The sequence below is a fragment of the Girardinichthys multiradiatus genome, chromosome 3, assembly GCF_021462225.1.
Source record: "Girardinichthys multiradiatus isolate DD_20200921_A chromosome 3, DD_fGirMul_XY1, whole genome shotgun sequence".
Classification (NCBI taxonomy): Eukaryota; Metazoa; Chordata; class Actinopteri; order Cyprinodontiformes; family Goodeidae; genus Girardinichthys; species Girardinichthys multiradiatus.
In genome coordinates, this window is record NC_061796.1 from 21,333,122 (window position 1) to 21,353,479 (window position 20,358).

At 41.1% G+C, this 20,358-nt stretch overlaps 1 protein-coding gene across 3 annotated transcripts; it reads left to right on the forward strand.

Annotated features, from left to right (window-relative positions):
* The first annotated feature begins 963 nt into the window (after positions 1-963).
* Positions 964-19,146, forward strand: LOC124866100. 3 transcript variants are annotated; one of them, XM_047361770.1, is made up of 3 exons: positions 964-1,057; positions 4,040-4,306; positions 18,954-19,146. In XM_047361770.1, the coding sequence occupies exons 1-3, from the start codon at positions 970-972 to the stop codon at positions 19,100-19,102; spliced, it is 504 nt and encodes a 167-aa protein (XP_047217726.1). In that variant the 5' UTR covers positions 964-969; the 3' UTR covers positions 19,103-19,146. The 3 variants fall into 3 exon arrangements, 2 of the variants coding, with proteins under 2 accessions (XP_047217726.1, XP_047217725.1); XM_047361769.1 differs by lacking the exon at positions 18,954-19,146 and having other exon boundaries at positions 4,040-4,669; XR_007037724.1 differs by lacking the exons at positions 964-1,057; positions 4,040-4,306 and adding an exon at positions 17,918-17,970.
* The last annotated feature ends 1,212 nt before the right edge of the window (positions 19,147-20,358 follow it).

The window sequence follows — 20,358 nt, forward strand, 5'->3', positions numbered from 1 at the left end:
TTACAAATAAGCTTCTCTCCGAAGTGCAAAGTCAAACAAGTGAGAGTTGGTCCACAGCCTGAAGGCTCTCGCAGGTGTTATTGACACAGAGCCGCCAGCATGCACAGAGCCATATTTAGACAATGTTTTACCGAAACATGACTGAGATGGGATTACATTTTCAGACAGTATAGGTGTACATTACCTGATTTAGTGGTACTAAACATCATCTTTGTGCTACTAACTTTTGACACCTACTTTGGTTTTAAATATCATGAATTATTTTGTAATTTAATTTTTTTTGTTGGAATTTACGTCTTAAATTGAATCTTTTATTGGTTCCAATTAAATTCAGGGTTTAGCTGCCAACCTCCCTCTATATATGATGAAAACTATTTCTCACACATAAAATTCTTTAATCTTTTATTATTAATGTGTTGACCTCATCTTACCCACCAGATCCCTTTGGGGTTGTATCCTTATCTCTTATATATTTGTTTTATTGTCACGATGGGTGTCACTTTATTAAATTTGCTGATGATCCATTGCTTTTTTTTTTTCTTCAATGCAGCAATGACTCAGAGCATGATGCTTTATTGAGTGAGTTGATCAGATTCATAGTTTATACAACCAGTGTGATAAAAGCAAAAGAAGAATGTATTAATTTATTGGAAATCCAACTCTTATCCCCTCTCTTTGTTAACAATCAGGCTGTTGAAACATAGGACTGTAAACCACAGTAATTTATGCTTCTAATCCTAGAGGCTTGTTTGTGAAAAGGCATATCATCATATGCACTGCTGGGACCCCAGCCATGGATGAAGTAAAATAAAAATGGGTTACAACACTAAAGGTCAGTATGACCTTTTCTGGAACTTTCAAAATAAATCACATTAACCTACTTCCAGCTCACCCCAGGAAGAGGAGGAGTCAGAGCTGGAATCTTTGACCCAAAGACACATTTTCTTCCTCTGCTCAGGACAGCGGCTAATGGAGGGACCAGAGCACGTGTCAGCTGAAAGCCTTGAGACTCGCGGTCAAGTAAGGCTTCTCCTTCAAAGAATCCTTGGATCCAAAGGTAACTAGGATCACATGCAATAAAGTTAATTAATGATTTTACTGTTTGTGTATCCAGCATTGATCCATATAAAGGGTGTAATAAGACAAGTGTGGCGTGACGTTTCTTCTGAGGCCTCTAAAAGCAGCCCTATCCCAAGCGGATTTTCCCCCATGGCCTGAAGAAGAAAGCATTGGGACCGCTGCACCGCACGCCTTCCTGTGTGCATGTCCAGGTAGCAAGAGCTACTCCCACTAAAGAAGCCGAACGCGTCGTTGTCGTACAGTTCGACCAGGCCAGCTAAACAGCCGATCCCCTCAGCTACTGAGATTAGCTGCAATGCTAGTCCTTTTAATGCCCACACATTGATGACCGGACAGTTTCGCTTCTCAACTCGTCGCTCAGGAAACCTTGTCTTCAGTAAGGTTTACATAAGAGGTAGTGTTTGGGCAGAGGAGATTAGTTTAGAATGAAAAAAAAATCTAAATAATGTTTGTTTAATAATGTTTGTGTTCAGAAAACTCAGCTAAGTGCTGATAGACTAGCTGCTCAGCTAATGATGTGTTCTGTGCTGTATTTTTAAAGTTAAGACAGCTTTATTTAAAGGGTGGTTTTTAAACACAGATCGATAATGCACCATCAACGCTTATGCATTTTGATCCTATATTGATAGTATTTTAAAGGTACATGTTTGATTTTAAAAGCATGATAACAAGCTATAAGCTTCGTTTTTTGGCTTCAATTGCTAATGGCTAAGGTAAAACGTGACTTATGACTGTCATCTTATGAGTCTATTAAGAAACATTTAACCAGAAAGGTTGTTAGTTTCCAAACTAGAAAATTAATACTTCCTTAAATATTATTTTTCTAAAGGTGATAGCTAATTAAAAACATTGATAATTAGTCATGCAGAAGATTGGTTTTATTCAGCAAATCATTCTTTAAAATATTATTTTAATAAAATAATGTTTTATTAGATCTTGAATTGTGATTGGTTGTTTGGAGGTGCACTTATTATTGTCTAAGTAACTTCATTTCCAGATTCCTCAAGATAATCCTTGGTTCTCAAACAAAAATAACATTGAATGGTAATGTTGCGTCATTCACTTGTTCATATTGTACATAATTGGTCTTCGGTATCCGTTCATTTTGCTTGGTAGCTTAGTTGAATTGTTCTAAAATAATAAAGAGTTTGTTGATTGAAATATATTTGATTTGGAGTTGACTTATTTTTGTTAATAAATTCTTGTATTTTAAGAAATTGTGTGAATTGTTTCCATGTGTGTGCAAAGTTTTGCTGTTCAGTAACGTCAGAGCTCGGCTCACCCCTTTGCAGGTTGGTTGTACTGGTTATTGTGTGTTTCTCCTATCTCCCACAAGGTGCGACAGGCAGGTGCATCTCCGCAGCTATTCTGCATCAAAGCATTATCAAGGAGCGTACTTAAACTGCTGGAACCTGTGTTAGAGTGTTGATTCACCTAGTGTGGTAAACCCAACCGGCTGACCTTGCTTCATGTTTTTTTCTGTGACCATATTTGCCTCGGATCTATTCTTGCTGTGTCTCCTCCAAGGTTCTCCACCCGTGAGTTTCGGTCCTGGCTCATCTTGTATGGGGTACCCTTCATGGTTTGCCTCTCACTGAGTTTGGTAAATACTTAATTGTATTTATCACAGTCTTATGACTCCTGTGGATTCTCTGGATGGATTTTCTGAACCGCTGCCTCAGCTTTCTACGTCCTGCCTGTCCACCTTCTTCCCGGAGGGTTTTTGCTCACACAGCACACCGACCTGCCAATCTCAGCCTTTGTGGTTTGCTCACTCCTCATTCCTGGAACATTACTCAGTAACTACAAGTAAGACCTCATCTACCTCTATCTCCTCCTCCAGAGTGATGGGCAGCCACAACCAGAACCTCAGGGTCCTGCTTCTTTCACACTATTCAATAAATTGTTAAACCTTTACTCAGTTTCTGTTGTGCCTGCTCAATAGTCTCTTGGTACCAGTCATGACACCCAGTGGGTCATTTTACACATGAAAAAAACATAAGACATTCTTGCATATACAATAAAAAACAAACAAAATACATTATTGGTATTTTGTTTATGTTTTATTTTCTGTTTATTTTTTTATCATTTCAAGCAGATTACTTTCATCTAATTTAATTTTCACACAGTTATGTTGATAGCGGCACAACGGGCTACACTGATGACTGTAGGCACGGCTGCAAGCCGGAGCTCCAGGCATCAGTGAGTCCATGGAAACACATCAGGTTCTGTGCGGAGTAGAGTAAGACCAAGTGGAGTGAAGCCGCACCACCTAAATAGAACAATGTGCGTAACGTCAAATGAGATTTCAGTAATAAGCATTTTATGTCATGACCTGCCTGTGTTGGGGTTTTGAGTTCTGCTTACTTCTCACTACCATTTTCTGCACTTGCTTTATTTCAGTTCATTAGATTCATTTTGTTGTTTAGAGGTTTGTTACTTCCCTGGTTTGATGTGTTAGTTTATATTTTCCTTATAGTTCTGGTTGCCCTTGTTAATGTTCTTTAGTTAGTCTCATTGTTTACTTGCTTCAGTTCCTTTTAGATGTTTTCTGTTACCTCCCTGCACTCCCTGCTAATTTGTGTTAATTAGTCACTCACCCTCAGTATTCTTTAGGCTCCCTTCCACCAGCTGCTCCTGATTCTCTCCCTGATTAGTCTTCTCAGTTCATTGGTGCATTCTCCACTTCCCTCTGTCGGAGTCTGGGAGTTTGGTTATGTGTTGTTTTTTGCCTGCTGCTTACACTTACTCACCACAAGATGCTGCCAGGATTCCCAGGTGTGGAGGGTAGCAGGTGTTTCCCATCTTTAGTCATCTGGAGGAGTATAAGAAGGTGGACCTGTCAGCACTCCAGTGCCTGAGTGTTTGCCTTTGTGGTAACTTCATCTGGCCAAACCTTAAAGACTATAGTCTTGCTGAAGCTCGCAGTCTTCTTACCCTTTCTTGTGCTCCTTCCTAGGTGACTTAAAGTCCAAGCCTCAAAGCTCCTGCAACCTTTTAGCCCTGGCCCCAGGTGACTTCAAGTCCAAGCTCCAAAGCTCCTGCAATTCTCAGCCCTGGCTCCAGGTCCCTGCTTTGCATCCTGCCAAAGTCAAGTTTCCAAGCTCCCAAGGAATCTACTTGGATCAAGTACTAGCTGACAGCTCGAAGCCTCTGTCCTCCAAGCGAACCCTGCTCACCCTCCACCAACCAACTATCCACCACCAGCTTCCGAGAATCTCCTCAGGTAACCAAATTCACAGAATCAAATCGTCTAGATCTCATCTGAAACCTTACCTCAAGAAACTCACCACCACTTTGGACTACCACAGACTCAGCAGCAGTCTCACAGCTCTCCCTTACTCGACATCACTCTTCCTCATCAAACTCACCTCCATCCACAATAAGCCAAAGTTTAAGATCGTTTCCCATCTGTTTCCTAAACATAATTTAAGATTACTTACCTCTTGCGTCTCTCCCATACAGTCTGCAGTTTTCAGTCCCGGTTCCGGTATTCACCTTTTAAAAAAACTGGCTAATCTTTTCTCCTGCCTCCTGAGTGTCTCTCTGTATGTGGGTCGAAACAATTAAACGATGACACCCTCAGTATTTAAAGTGCCTGTGACATCACATTTTCATGATAAATCCAATTATATTTATGTAAAGGAAACATGGATACAATAATTTAAAAAGTAAATTCCTGTCACTGAAATGAACAGTTATTGAGTTATATGATCATAAATTTCACTAAAAAGGCATTTCTAGACTACTCCTTTGCAATTTTGTTGCGCTCTTTTATGACGTCAGAGGGGAAGCCCTGTTGGTAAACTGACTGCTGTCACAATGGCCAGCAACACAGACAGAAGCAAAGAATCTGATATTTCTTTAGATACATTTCAGTCACTATCACAGAGAGATGCAGCAGTCAGAAGAACAAAGTAAGCTTTCATCAGATGTCAGATGCAGATGTCGACCAGTCTTCGCTGGATGCCAGAGCATGGCCAGAGTCAATATGCATGAATCATACTGCACCACCAGGAAACAAAACGAGCACATCCAGATTTTCCAAATAATTCACTAAAGACAGACTAGATCTCGCTATATTAATAAATACACACATATATTTATACATACACATGTATGTATTAGCAGTTATTAACATATCACTTACTGGGTTAACTAAGGGATTATAAACTGAGCAATTAAACATTAAATGCACCAAATTAAGCAACAAATGAACTCAAGGAACAAAACACATGAAAAGATCTGGATGCATAAAATGAAAAATGAAGCAGTTTGACTTCCGCAGGATGAGTTGTTTGGGAATTGCTACTGCATTTATCACCGGCGTTTATTGCGCAATCTGCATATGGTTCTTGGAGCTCCTCTGGGCTATGCAGCGGACCGGACTGGACCCGTCGCAGATGCAGTGTAAATCCAGGGTTACAGTAAATACGGCAATGAGTGAAACAACCGGAGGCTAACTGAGTAGCATGGAGCAGCAGCAGCAGACACAAGGGATGATTCAAGATCTGAAGACACTACCTGGTGTGTCATTTATTTATTTATTTTTAGTTTTTTACAATTATTAAAATATATCGTATACGCCTGTAATTTATCCTTTTTTATATAAGATAAATTACAGGCTTATAATAATTTCAGATTATTAATAATAGAAATAATATCGGATTTGTAATTATTAACAATAACTGCCGATATCTAAATATACTTTTGCAACAAGGAAGTGTTCTTACGTGCTGAGCCTTGATCTGTTTAGCAACAGCAACAACCTTTTCTTTAGCGATCTTTTCCAATCAGATGAACTGAACAGCGTCGCTACAGACTCTGCTTCAACATTCTCCTTCATCTGTTAGATATCCTGACCTCTCACATCATTTCTATTGTGAATTCAGAGGTTTCTTGTTCAACGCAGTTTGCCAAAAAGTCCTCTGATCACAACTGGCTGTGTTTGGTGGGACCTGGCTTCTACCTGAACCGTTTATCATTGATGCTCACAAAGTGAATGACCGAAGACTTCCCCTTTGACATAATTTCTGGGCGACCCTACGACTTGCAAAATTTAGCATTGAAATATGCGTATTTTGTGTCAAAATTGTCTTTTTTCACGTGTTTAATCCTTATATCATGTCAATTTGTCCCCAATTCCTTCAATATTAAGATGTTTTCTTTCAATTTATGCATTTGTGGGAAAAGCATGTTACAGGCACTTTAAACTCTGTGGTTTTCATTGTTTGCCACTGGGTTCTCCTGATATCTACCCTGAATGCTACCCTGTATCTTCCCTTCCATGTTTCGTGTCCAGCCATTCTGTAAGTCTTTTGTTAATTATATTTATTAAAACTACTCATCTACTTACCATGCTGACCCATTGCTCTTTTCTGCACTTTGGTCCTGCTTCATCTCCACCAACCCTGAAAGTTTAAGGCTTTTAAACAGAAGAACTTTAATAATTTCATACCACAATGATATGTAAATGCATGTTAACTTACATTTACGAAATATGAAATACCAATATTCATTTATTTATTCACAGAACTTATTAAATTACCTGATGTACTGTGAATACTTAAACAATGCTATGTATGTATGTATGTATATATTACAACATATATTTGTTCCTAATTAGTTACATAGATAATTTTCATGTTCTAAATTCAAAAGCTAGTGATTAAATTATGATTTAAAAAGAACCTTTTGGGAGAAATGAGGAAGGATAGATTATACCCAGTTTTTAATTGGCCAGCATGGTGAGTTTGCAGGATTGTCTACTGTTTTATAAATGTCAATTTGCTTATTTAGATGAAAACTTACATTTTCATTGCATTTACTTTTAGACATTTAAATAACGTATATTTTTAGGTATACTGGGAGTGGCTTTTTTTCAAATGTACTACGCACACACAAAAAGCATCTTTTATCATTGGCAGCATGTTTCAACCACAATTTTTGGAATGCGTTTTTGCTTTTGTTACTAGAATATTTTTGATTTCTCATTTGTATATGTTTCATTGCAGTTAACCTTTGATTTCACTGCCTCTTCAGACACTAGCCTGCTTCCAAACAGGTCCAGGAACTTGCTCTTAGACTTAAAATATTGTCTCCTTCACTTGCCACCCTGCAGCGTTTTCGTCTGTTACCCAAATAACAAATTTCCTTTTGTGTTTAGCTTTTATGGCGAACCATAAGCGTGTTCTTTCTTTCCTCTGGTCTTCCTGTGGAGCATGCTTTAAGGTTTACCAGTTAAACGCCCTCCTTTTCCTGCTGTCCAACTAATGTTTTGTGGTGAGTAATCACCCTTTCCACCTGCAGACATGCTTGCTGTATAGAAAAGGAGCATGAGAAAGTGCGGATGTTTGTGTGATTGCTCCCTGCTTACATGGCTGTGTGTGTGTGTGTGTGTGTGTGTGTGTGTGTGTGTGTGTGTGTGTGTGTGTGTGTGTTTGTGTGTAAGAGAGAGAGAGAGCGAGAGTGTGTTTTTATGTGATTTATGATTAGAGATCTTAAAACCGGTTGTGTTTTCCACCTTACAGGATGCCTGTTGCCCACACTTTTCTCTGTTAAACCACCATCACCAGCAGTTGTTCTGCTGCAGAAGCTAAATGGCAACAGCAATTTGCTGCACGCACATACACGGCTGAAGTTAAGTGTGGAATCTTAAGTGTGGAGCTTAGGTGGGTAGAGTATGCACGTAAATATTGTGCTCAAGAAAGAGCAGCACAACTTCAACATATTTTTACTCAAGTAATGGGTAAAAATGACCAGAATCAGCTTATCTATATATATATATATATGTATTTTCATTTTAGTGTAGGAGGTTTCATGCCTAAATTGGACCAGCCTGGTAGCCAGTCTAAATTGATTGCACATTGCACCAATAAGAGCAGAGTGTGAAGGTTCAATTAGCAGGGTAAGAGCACAGTTTTGCTCAAAATATTGAAATGCACACAACATTATGGGTGACATACCAGAGTTCAAAAGAGGACAAATTGTTGGTGCACGTCTTGCTGGCGCATCTGTGACCAAGACAGCAAGTCTTTGTGATGTATCAAGAGCCATGGTATCCAGGGTAATGTCAGCATACCACCAAGAAGGACGAACCACATCCTACAGGATTAACTGTGGACGCAAGAGGAAGCTGTCTGAAAGGAATGTTCGGGTGCTAACCCGGATTGTATCCAAAAACATAAAACCACGGCTGCCCAAATCACGGCAGAATTAAATGTGCACCTCAGCTCTCCTGTTTCCACCAGAACTGTCCGTCGGGAGCTCCACAGGGTCAATATACACGGCCGGGCTGCTATAGCCAAGCCTTTGGTCACTCATGCCAATGTCAAACGTCGGTTTCAATGGTGCAAGGAGCGCAAATCTTGGGCTGTGGACAATGTGAAACATGTATTGTTCTCTTATGAGTCCACCTTTACTGTTTTCCCCACATCCAGGAGAGTTACGGTGTGGAGAAGCCCCAAAGAAGCGTACCACCCAGACTGTTGCATGCACAGAGTGAAGCATGGGGGTGGATCAGTGATGGCTGCCATATCATGGCATTCCCTTGGCCCATTACTTGTGCTAGATGGGCGCGTCACTGCCAAGGACTACCGAACCATTCTTGAGGACCATGTGCATCCAATGGTTCAAACATTGTATCCTGAAGGCGGTGCCGTGTATCAGGATGACAATGAACCAATACAGGTCCTTCTCAAAATATTAGCATATTGTGATAAAGTTCATTATTTTCTATAATGTAATAATGAAAATTTAACATTCATATATTTTAGATTCATTGCACACTAACTGAAATATTTCAGGTCTTTTATTGTCTTAATACGGATGATTTTGGCATACAGCTCATGAAAACCCAAAATTCCTATCTCACAAAATTAGCATATCATTAAAAGGGTCTCTAAACGAGCTATGAACCTAATCATCTGAATCAACGAGTTAACTCTAAACACCTGCAAAAGATTCCTTAGGCCTTTAAAACTCCCAGCCTGGTTCATCACTCAAAACCCCAATCATGGGTAAGACTGCCGACCTGACTGCTGTCCAGAAGGCCACTATTGACACCCTCAAGCAAGAGGGTAAGACACAGAAAGAAATTTCTGAACGAATAAGCTGTTCCCAGAGTGCTGTATCAAGGCACCTCAGTGGGAAGTCTGTGGGAAGGAAAAAGTGTGGCAGAAAACGCTGCACAACGAGAAGAGGTGACCGGACCCTGAGGAAGATTGTGGAGAAGGGCCGATTCCAGACCTTGGGGGGACCTGCGGAAGCAGTGGACTGAGTCTGGACTAGAAACATCCAGAGCCACCGTGCACAGGCGTGTGCAGGAAATGGGCTACAGGTGCCGCATTCCCCAGGTCAAGCCACTTTTGAACCAGAAACAGCAGCAGAAGCGCCTGACCTGGGCTACAGAGAAGCAGTACTGGATTTTTGCTCAGTGGTCCAAAGTACTTTTTTCGGATGAAAGCAAATTCTGCATGTCATTCGGAAATCAAGGTGCCAGAGTCTGGAGGAAGACTGGGGAGAAGGAAATGCCAAAATGCCAGAAGTCCAGTGTCAAGTACCCACAGTCAGTGATGGTCTGGGGTGCCGTGTCAGCTGCTGGCGTTGGTCCACTGTGTTTTATCAAGGGCAGGGTCAATGCAGCTAGCTATCAGGAGATTTTGGAGCACTTCATGCTTCCATCTGCTGAAAAGCTTTATGGAGATGAAGATTTCATTTTTCAGCACAACCTGGCACCTGCTCACAGTGCCAAAACCTCTGGTAAATGGTTTACTGACCATGGTATCACTGTGCTCAATTGGCCTGCCAACTTTTCTGACCTGAACCCCATAGAGAATCTGTGGGATATTGTGAAGAGAACGTTGAGAGACTCAAGACCCAACACTCTGGATGAGCTAAAGGCCGCTATCGAAGCATCCTGGGCCTCCATAAGACCTCAGCAGTGCCACAGGCTGATTGCCTCCATGCCACGCCGCATTGAAGCAGTCATTTCTGCCAAAGGATTCCCGACCAAGTATTGAGTGCATAACTGTACATGATTATTTGAAGGTTGACGTTTTTTGTATTAAAAACACTTTTCTTTTATTGGTCGGATGAAATGTGCTAATTTTGTGAGATAGGAATTTTGGGTTTTCATGAGCTGTATGCCAAAATCATCCGTATTAAGACAATAAAAGACCTGAAATATTTCAGTTAGTGTGCAATGAATCTAAAATATATGAATGTTAAATTTTCATCATTACATTATGGAAAATAATGAACTTTATCACAATATGCTAATATTTTAAGAAGGACCTGTACACAGAGCAAGACTGGTGAAAGATTGGTTTGATGAACATGAAAGTGAAGTTGAACATCTCCCATCTCCCGCTCCATTCTTCCCTCACTCGGCCTCAAGATACTTGAACTCCTCCACTTGAGGCAGGAACTCCCCTCCAATCTGAAGAGGACAAGCCACCCTTTTCCGGTCAAGAACCATGGCCTCGGACTTGGAGGAGCTGATCTTCATCCCAGCTGCTTCACACTCAGCTGCGAACTGCCCCAGCGCATGCTGTAGGTCTTGGCTAGAGGGGGCCAGCAGGACCACGTCATCTGCAAAAACAAGGGATGAAATCCACTGGTCCCCAAACCAGACCCCCTGCGGCCCTTGGCTGCGCCTAGAAATCCTGTCCATAAAAGTTATGAACAGGACCCGTGACAAAGGGCAGCCCTGTCCAACGTGCACCAGGAACAGATCGGGCTTAGTGCCAGCAATGCGGACCAAACTCCTGCTCCGCTTGTACAAAAACCGGATGGCCCCTAATAAAGGACCCCTGAAAGCTGTCAGGGAAAAAGAGGAGGGGGAATTTGCCTATACATAATGAAAGGTTGTTGTGCTGATGTCACAGTGTTAAAAAAGACAAGTTGTCCTCGCCCAGAGTAATTTTTTATAGACTAAACTTTTTTATTCATCAAGGCAGTTCTCTTGGTTTTAGCTGGTGTTTACATCCCACCACAAGTTTGCACATCAGAGACTGAAACCAGCTTGCTGAGTTGACAACCCAGAATTCTCTTAGTCTTTGTTGGGGATATTAAAAGCTCAAACCTCTCCAATGAAACACCAAAATACAGACAGCATTTAAGGTGTACCACCAGGTCACGATCTAGAGGTGTTCGGGTTCTGATTTTCTTTTGTGTGTGTATTTTGGTAATTCCCCTGTTATATTTTTTGGGTTTTGCCTTCTTCAGTTCCTTTCCCTTTTCTCATTGTTGTTAGGTATTTTCCATATTTGTTCTTTTGTACTTAGCCTTCTAGTTTATTCTTAGTTCTTTGTACATTTAGAGTTACTTCATGTTTGATCTCTGTCTTTCCTGCGTGTCTTGTATTTTCTTTGTATCTCTGTTCAGCTCCATTAGTCTCCTTCCCTCAGCCACAGCGACTATGCAATGAAGTAGATCCTGCTCACCTTCACCACCTCATTTACTCTATAACTTGCAGTTGTTCCACCACCAACACAAGCTGTTGATCATTGATCTCTGTTGGATTCTCCCATTTCCGTCCCATGTAATTGTCCATTTCCATGATTGTTTATTCTCTGCGGTTCTTCCTTTTTTTTCTGTGTCCTGTTTTTCTTGCGCCGTCTTGTAAGTTTTGCCTGTTTGTTTTCATTGAAATACAGATAAAGTTATTATAGTGGAGGATTTTAACATTCATGTTGACACTGAAAGTTATAGCCTAAATATAGCGTTTAATGCTATCTTAGACTCAATTGAGCCATCCATTCCCTTAGCTCTTAGCAGCCATGACTTTATGGGATTCTTCTTAAATAAAATTGATTCTATTAAAAAGAAAATCTTTGACATACTCCTGAAGATGATTACTTCATCCTCAGCAAGTGAGACAGCATTGGAAATAACTGCAGAACCTGATTTGTGTTTGGACTGTTTTGATCATGTGAAGCTTCCTGAGTTATAAGAAATATTAGCTTCATGTAAACCTTCAACCTGTATGTTAGACCCAATCCCAACCAAATTATTTAAGGAAGTGTTCCCTCTGATTACCAGTCCCATTTTAGATATGATTAATCTATCTTTAGTAAATGGATATGTACCACAAGCTTTTAAGTTAGCTGTAATTAAACCTTTACTTAAGAAACCTTCGCTTAATCGAGATGACTTGAAAAATTACAGACCTATATCCAATCTTCCATTTTTATCTAAAATTCTTGAGAAAATAGTTGCTTATCAAATGTGTGAGCATTTACACAGCAATTACCTGTTTGAAGAGTTTCAGTCAGGCTTCAGAGTTCATCATAGCACTGAAACAGCTCTGCTGAAAGTCACTAATGATATTATTGCTTTAGATAATGGACTTGTGTCTGTTCTGGTTCTGTTAGATCTCAGTGCTGCATTTGACAGAGTCGACCATAAAATTCTCTTAAAAAGGCTGGGATATGCTGTAGGGATCAGGGGAACAGCGCTGGGCTGGTTTAAATCTTATCTGTCTGACAAATTCCAGTTTGTTCATGTAAATGATAAATCATTTTTAAACTCCAGGGTTAATTGTGGAGTACCACAGGGTTCAGTACTTGGGCCAATTCTCTTTACTATATATATATGCTTCCAATAGGTCAAATTATCAGGCAGCATGGGATAAGTTTTCACTGTTACGCTGATGATACTCCGCTTTACTTATCCATAAATCCTGATGAACCCAACCACTTAGATAGACTACAAGCATGTCTTGAAGATATAAAAACTTGGATAACTTTACATTTTTTGCTTCTAAATTCAGACAAGACAGAAGTTGTCGTCTTTGGACCGGAGTCTTTAAAAAAGAAACTGCTTAGTCAATCACTTAACCTGGATGGCATTAAATTGACCTCCTGTAATAAAGTAAAAAACCTTGGTGTTATTTCTGACCAGGACATGTCATTTAAATCCTATATTAAACAGGTTTCTAGGATTTCCTTCTTTCACCTCCGGAACATTGCCAAAATTAGAAATATCCTATCCAGGAGTGACGCTGAAAAACTAGTCCATGCATTTGTTACTTCAAGGCTGGACTATTGTAATTCGTTACTATCAGGATGTCCACAAAATGCAGTTAAAAGCCTTCAGCTGATTCAAAATGCTGCAGCAAGACTTCTGATGAAAATTAAAAATAGAGATCATATTTCTCCTATTTTAGCTTCCCTTCATTGGCTCCCTGTTAAATCCAGAATAGAATTTAAAATTCTCCTCCTCACATATAAAGCCCTTAATGATCTAGCTCCATCATACATCAGAGATCTGATTGTTCCCTATGTTCCTAACAGGGCACTTCGTTCTCAGACTGCAGGTTTACTGGTGGTTCCTAGAGTCTCTAGAAGTAGAATGGGAGGCAGATCCTTTAGTTATCAGGCTCCTCTCCTGTGGAACCAGCTCCCAGCTTTAGTCCGTGAGGCAGACATCCTGTCTACTTTTAAGTCTAGGCTTAAAACTTTCCTTTTTGATAAAGCTTATAGTTAGAGTGGCTTAGTTTATCAGGGAGGGAGCCTTCCTCCCTCCCTGTTGGTTGGAGTAAAGGGGAGTCAGGTTTAGCCTAAACCGGCTCAGTTATGGTTGAAGTGAAAACCCACCCTCCATTTCTGCTACCTGTGTGACCCCTTCTCTTTTCCGATGGTTGTGATCAGTCTGACAGAGAGAGGTATCCCAATCCTTGTGGTTTTTATTACAGGTCCTTCTCAAAATATTAGCATATTGTGATAAAGTTCATTATTTTCCATAATGTCATGATGAAAATTTAACATTCATATATTTTAGATTCATTGCACACTAACTGAAATATTTCAGGTCTTTTATTGTCTTAATACGGATGATTTTGGCAAACAGCTCATGAAAACCCAAAATTCCTATCTCACAAAATTAGCATATCATTAAAAGGGTCTCTAAACGAGCTATGAACCTAATCATCTGAATCAACGAGTTAACTCTAAACACCTGCAACAGATTCCTGAGGCCTTTAAAACTCCCAGCCTGGTTCATCACTCAAAACCCCAATCATGGGTAAGACTGCCGACCTGACTGCTGTCTAGAAGGCCACTATTGACACACTCAAGCAAGAGGGTAAGACACAGAAAGACATTTCTGAACGAATAGGCTGTTCCCAGAGTGCTGTATCAAGGCACCTCAGTGGGAAGTCTGTGGGAAGGAAAAAGTGTGGCAGAAAACGCTGCACAACGAGAAGAGGTGACCGGACCCTGAGGAAGATTGTGGAGAAGGTCCAATTCCAGACCTTGGGGGACCTGCGGAAGCAGTGGACTGAGTCTGGAGTAGAAACATCCAGAGCCACCGTGCACAGACGTGTGCAGGAAATGGGCTACAGGTGCCGCATTCCCCAGACCTGGGCTACAGAGAAGCAGCACTGGACTGTTGCTCAGTGGTCCAAAGTACTTTTTTTGAATGAAAGCAAATTCTGCATGTCATTCGGAAATCAAGGTGCCAGAGTCTGGAGGAAGACTGGGGAGAAGGAAAAGCCAAAATGCCGGAAGTCCAGTGCCAAGTACCCACAGTCAGTGATGGTCTGGGGTGCCGTGTCAGCTGCTGGTGTTGGTCCACTGTGTTTTATCAAGGGCAGGGTCAATGCAGCTAGCTATCAGGAGATTTTGGAGCACTTCATGCTTCCATTTGCTGAAAAGCTTTATGGAGATGAAGATTTCATTTTTCAGCACGACCTGGCACCTGCTCACAGTGCCAAAACCACTGGTAAATGGTTTACTGACCATGGTATCACTGTGCTCAATTGGCCTGCCAACTCTCCTGACCTGAACCCCATAGAGAATCTGTGGGATATTGTGAAGAGAACGTTGAGAGACTCAAGACCCAACACTCTGGATGAGCTAAAGGCCGCTATCGAAGCATCCTGGGCCTCCATAAGACCTCAGCAGTGCCACAGGCTGATTGCCTCCATGCCACGCCGCATTGACGCAGTCATTTCTGCAAAAGGATTCCCGACCAAGTATTGAGTGCATAACTGTACATGATTATTTGAAGGTTGACGTTTTTTGTATTAAAAACACTTTTCTTTTATTGGTCGGATGAAATATGCTAATTTTGTGAGATAGGAATTTTGGGTTTTTATGAGCTGTATGCCAAAATCATCCGTATTAAGACAATAAAAGACCTGAAATATTTCAGTTAGTGTGCAATGAATCTAAAATATATGAATGTTAAATTTTCATCATGACATTATGAAAAATACTGAACTTTATCACAATATGCTAATATTTTGAGAAGGACCTGTATAACAATAACCATCAGTAGGACCCTTTGTGGGGTTCCTTGAGACGACATTGTTGTAAATAAGCGCCGTTTAACTAAATAATCTGAACTGAAACTATCTGTGTAGTTATGCTGCTATAGGCTTAGGCTGCTGGAGGACATAACGACCACTTTCACCCTCTTCGCTACATTCTCACACTACTCTCCAATTTTGCATTATTTGCTGTTATTTCAGCTTTTAACCTTGTTCTCTCTATTCTCTTCCTAGAAGCTACACCTGGCCTGGCTCTCTGTCTACCTGTGACACCTTTCTGGAGAGGGGAATCGTCCGAGCTTCTGCTGGCAACAGCTTAATGCTCACCCTCTACCGATGATCCACATAGCCCTGTCTTTTAGTGTTTAACCCTTTCTCTCTCCTAGACATGGAAATTGACTGAGCTTAACTGTAACAAACTCTATGTTCTCTCTTTCAGACTCTAACCCTGAAAACTGGCTCAGAGTTTATCTGTTCTTTCTTTGTAGGTGAAACGACTAAAGGAGCTACATCCATTAACATTTACTTTTCCTTCCCATAGAAAGTACTCCTGGATCAGTGCTTCTGTGTTCTTTTTGTGTCTCTGCTCTGTTCTCTCAAACCCCCAGTCGGTCGTGGCAGATGGCCGCTCACACTGAGCCTGGTTCTGCTGGAGGTTTCTTCCTGTTAAAAGGGAGTTTTTCCTCTCCGCTGTCGCTACATGCATGCTCAGTATGAGGGATTGCTGCAAAGTCAACGCCAGTGACTGCCCACTGTCTCTACATGCTCATCCGGGAGGAGGGAATGCTGTAAGTCACTGACTGGATGCAATCTGCTGGGTTTCCTTAGATAGAAAAACTTTTTATCCATTTTGAATAAAAAGCTAACTCCGACTGCACTGTTCAATTGTTAGGATTAATTGTACAGGGGTTAGACAATGAAACTGAAACACCTGGTTTTAGACCACAATCATTTATTAGTATGGTGTAGGGCCTCCTTTTGCTGCCAATACAGCGTCAATTCGTCTTGGGAATGACATATACAAGTCCTGCACAGTGGTCAGAGGGATTTTAAGCCATTCTTCTTGCAGGATAGTGGCCAGGTCACTACGTGATACTGGTGGAGGAAAACGTTTCCTGACTTGCTCCTCCAAAACACCCCAAAGTGGCTGAATAATATTTAGATCTGGTGACTGTGCAGGCCATGGGAGATGTTCAACTTCACTTTCCTGTTCATCAAACCAATCTTTCACCAGTCTTGCTGTGTGTATTGGTGCATTGTCATCCTGATACATGGCACCGCTTTCAGGATACAATGTTTGAACCATTGGATGCACATGGTCCTCAAGAATGGTTCAGTAGTCCTTGGCAGTGATGCGACCATCTAGCACAAGTAATGGGCCAAGGGAATGCCATGATATGGCAGCCCAAACCAACACTGATCAACTCCCATGCTTCACTCTGGGTATGCAACAGTCTGAGTGGTACGCTTCTTTGAGGCTTCTCCACACCGTAACTCTCCCAGATGTTGGGGAAAACAGTAAAGGTGGACTCATAAGAGAACAATACATGTTTCACATTGTCCACAGCCCAAGATTTGCGCTCCTTGCACCATTGAAACCGACGTTTGACATTGGCATGAGTGACCAAAGGCTTGGCTATAGCAGCCCGGCAGTGTATATTGACCCTGTGGAGCTCCTGATGGACAGTTCTGGTGGAAACAGGAGAATTGAGGTGCACATTTAATTCTGCCGTGATTTGGGCAGCCGTGGTTTTATGTTTTTTGGATACAATCTGGGTTAGCACCCGAACATCCCTTTCAGACAACTTCCTCTTGCGTCCACAGTTAATCCTGTTGGATGTGGTTCGTCCTTCTTGGTAGTATGCTGACATTACCCTGGATACCGTGGCTCTTGATACATCACAAGGACTTGCTGTCTTGGTCACAGATGCACCAGCAAGACATGCACCAACAATTTGTCCTCTGTTGAACTCTGGTATGTCACCCATAATGTTGTGTGCATTTCAATATTTTGAGGAAAGGTGTGCTCTTACCCTGCTAATTGAACCTTCACACTCTGCTCTTACTGGTGCAATGTGCAATCAATGAAGACTGGCTACCAGGCTGGTCCTATTTAACCATGAAACCTCCCACAATAATGACAGGTGTTTCAGTTTCATTGTCCAACCCCTGTATGTACCTGACTGTTGTGAAGTACCTTGAGACAACATCTGTTGTGAATTGGCGCTTTATAAATAAAACTGAATTGAATTGAATTGAACTTTGGGTCATGATCTAAAGAACTAGATCCCGGAAGCAAGCGGCTGAAATGAGCTTCCTCCGTAGGGTGGCCGGGCACTCCCTTAGAGATAGGGTGAGGAGCTAGGCCATCCGGGAGGGGCTTGGAGTAGAGCCGCTGCTCCTCCACATCGAGAGGAGCCAGTTGAGGTGGCTCGGGCATCTATACCGGATGCCTCCTGGACGCCTTCCTCAGGAGGTGTTCCAGGCACGTCCCAACTGGAGGAGGCCCAGGGGAGCTGGAGGAGGTGTCTGGGGAGAGGGACGTTTGGGCGTCTCTGTTGAGTCTGCTTCCCGCGCGACCCGGTCCCGGAGAAAGTGGAAGACGACAAGTATGAGTAAGAGTACAAGGAATCAGTCTGGAACAAAGCAGTGACACATTTTACCATCACCTAATGATGAACATCTTCTTATGAGAAAAATCTCTATTGATAGTTTCATGAGATAGCTTTTTAATTTGGACACCGCAGTTCAGAGTTGGAAGTATCTATTGGCAGTTGTAGCAGTAAAATATATAACACAATATGTGACAGCAGATCATTTTCTTTTGAGATAAAAAGACAGATGAGATAATAATCGGAAATAAATCTGAATATTGATGATGAATGATTGTTTCCAGTGTGCAGATCTCTTAAAGTCCACAGATCAAAGGTGGACTTTGATCTAGGTTTTCATTGTTGTCACAGAAGATGAGTTCATCATAATCTAATAATCATCAAAATGTATTTTTACCTTTTAACAACCCATTACTTAATGATTACCTATCTAATAGGTAATATTTTGTGTCCAGTAATGTGAAGTCAAATTTTTAAATCTGTTGTTAAGCATTAGTTGACCATTACCTTATCCTTACCTAACAATTAGGTTATCTTTTCATGTCCTATAAAGTCACACATCAAACCCTTATGTCAATGATTAATTTAAAATATCAAACCAACAGGTAATTTTTTACCTAAAAATTTAGATGTGTGACTAAATTGAAGTCACACATCTAAATCTGTCCATTAGTTAATCATTAGCTCATCATTACTTAAACATTACATAATTTTTTTGTTCCCTAACATAAAGTCATATACCAAAATGTGCTGTTAACCATTTGTCAACTTTTACTTTATCATTACCAAGCCATTCAGTGTTTTTGTGTCCCCTACACTAAAGTGTAACATCTATTGTTAACCATTTGTTAATTATTACATCATAATTACCTAACTATCTGGTAATATTTTTGTATCCCCATTATGCCGTTAATAAAATATTTTTCCTTCAACTAACTGAGTTATATCCTAATGTACTCCTGAAATATATTTGTATTTCTGTTCAGTGTATCCAAGGATCAATTTCTGCAGAATGAAAGATTCACCTTCACCCCCTCCACCTTCCAGTGACTCTTCGGTGCATCTCCCGGCCTTCCAATCAGCATCCTGTCCGTCTGATTCTCCATCCAATCACCTTCCGACGCCTTGCTTTTAAAGGAGCTTCTACCGTGTTCATCTTCGCTTGTCAGCTGAGCTCATCCCTCCACCCCACCTCCACCATCTTCCTTCACATCTACTCCTGGCTTCCTCGCTCCCTGGCCACCAATCCACCACCAGTGTTGGATCAGGGGGAAGACATATTTAAATCTAAGCCTTACAAATTATCATTTTAGCATTCATGTCTTCCTCCCAGGTCCGAGCACCAAAGAAATAACCATGTAATTTCTCATCATTAAAACTTTTCTAATTGCCATCCCTCTCTTTGTGAGTCTTTTCACATTGAAACAGACATAAACACACAGTCCACATGTGCTCCCAAAGTTGTGAAAATGTTCTTTTCACCACCAGCAAAGGGGAGCTATCTGTGTTGACAGGACATGCGATGCACTGTGACTGCGCTGTCACTGAAGGTGTCGATGGAGACAGCTCAGCGCCCAGCAGGAAGTGTAAACAAGATCATCATCATCATCATCCACCCAGGTTATAAACTCATTTTAGCCCTACTAACAAAGCACTGTGTTTAAGCCACACTTCATTCTGTCACTGAAACCTGATTTCTTTGAATAGTGAGAGAATCTCCAACCGAACAGCAGCGCCTTTACGACAGTCTGTCCTTTGCCATGACAAGGTGTTTGGCACAATCCTGTTTGTGGTGCTTCATGGCACAGATGGTAAGTGACAGGGAACTTTATTCTCTCTGTGTGGGAGCTGACATATTTCTAAGACTTGTTCTTCGCCGCACTTTTCCAACAGAGCACTTTTGGTGTAGGACACAAAATGACACAACCAACATTAACACTGTTGTCAGCAGATACACTTAAAAGCAGCTGAAAACACTCCTGTGAGCTTCAATTTACATGAAGCTAGGAAACTCAAACTACAGTGAGCTGTTGTCACAAGCTTTGTCCTTCAGTGATTATATGAAGCACATGTGAACGTGGCTTTTCAAAGCTTTTATTCAGGCATGATTTTGATATATGACGACTCATAATGAGCTATAATGAGGAGTATAAATTACAGACACTTTGGCTCACAGTGTAAAAAAAAAGTTTAAATTTTAATGGTTCAGATTTTGAACCTTTGCTGTGCAATCTGAGCCATTATGCATCCTAATAACCACATAAATCAACAAATCTGTGTGTAGATACAGTGTAGAAAGTGAACAAACCACTTTTATTTATGAAGAGCCTTTAACAAGTCTAATTACATCAAGCTATTGCATGTGCATTGTTGGCAAAGCAATGGCAGAGG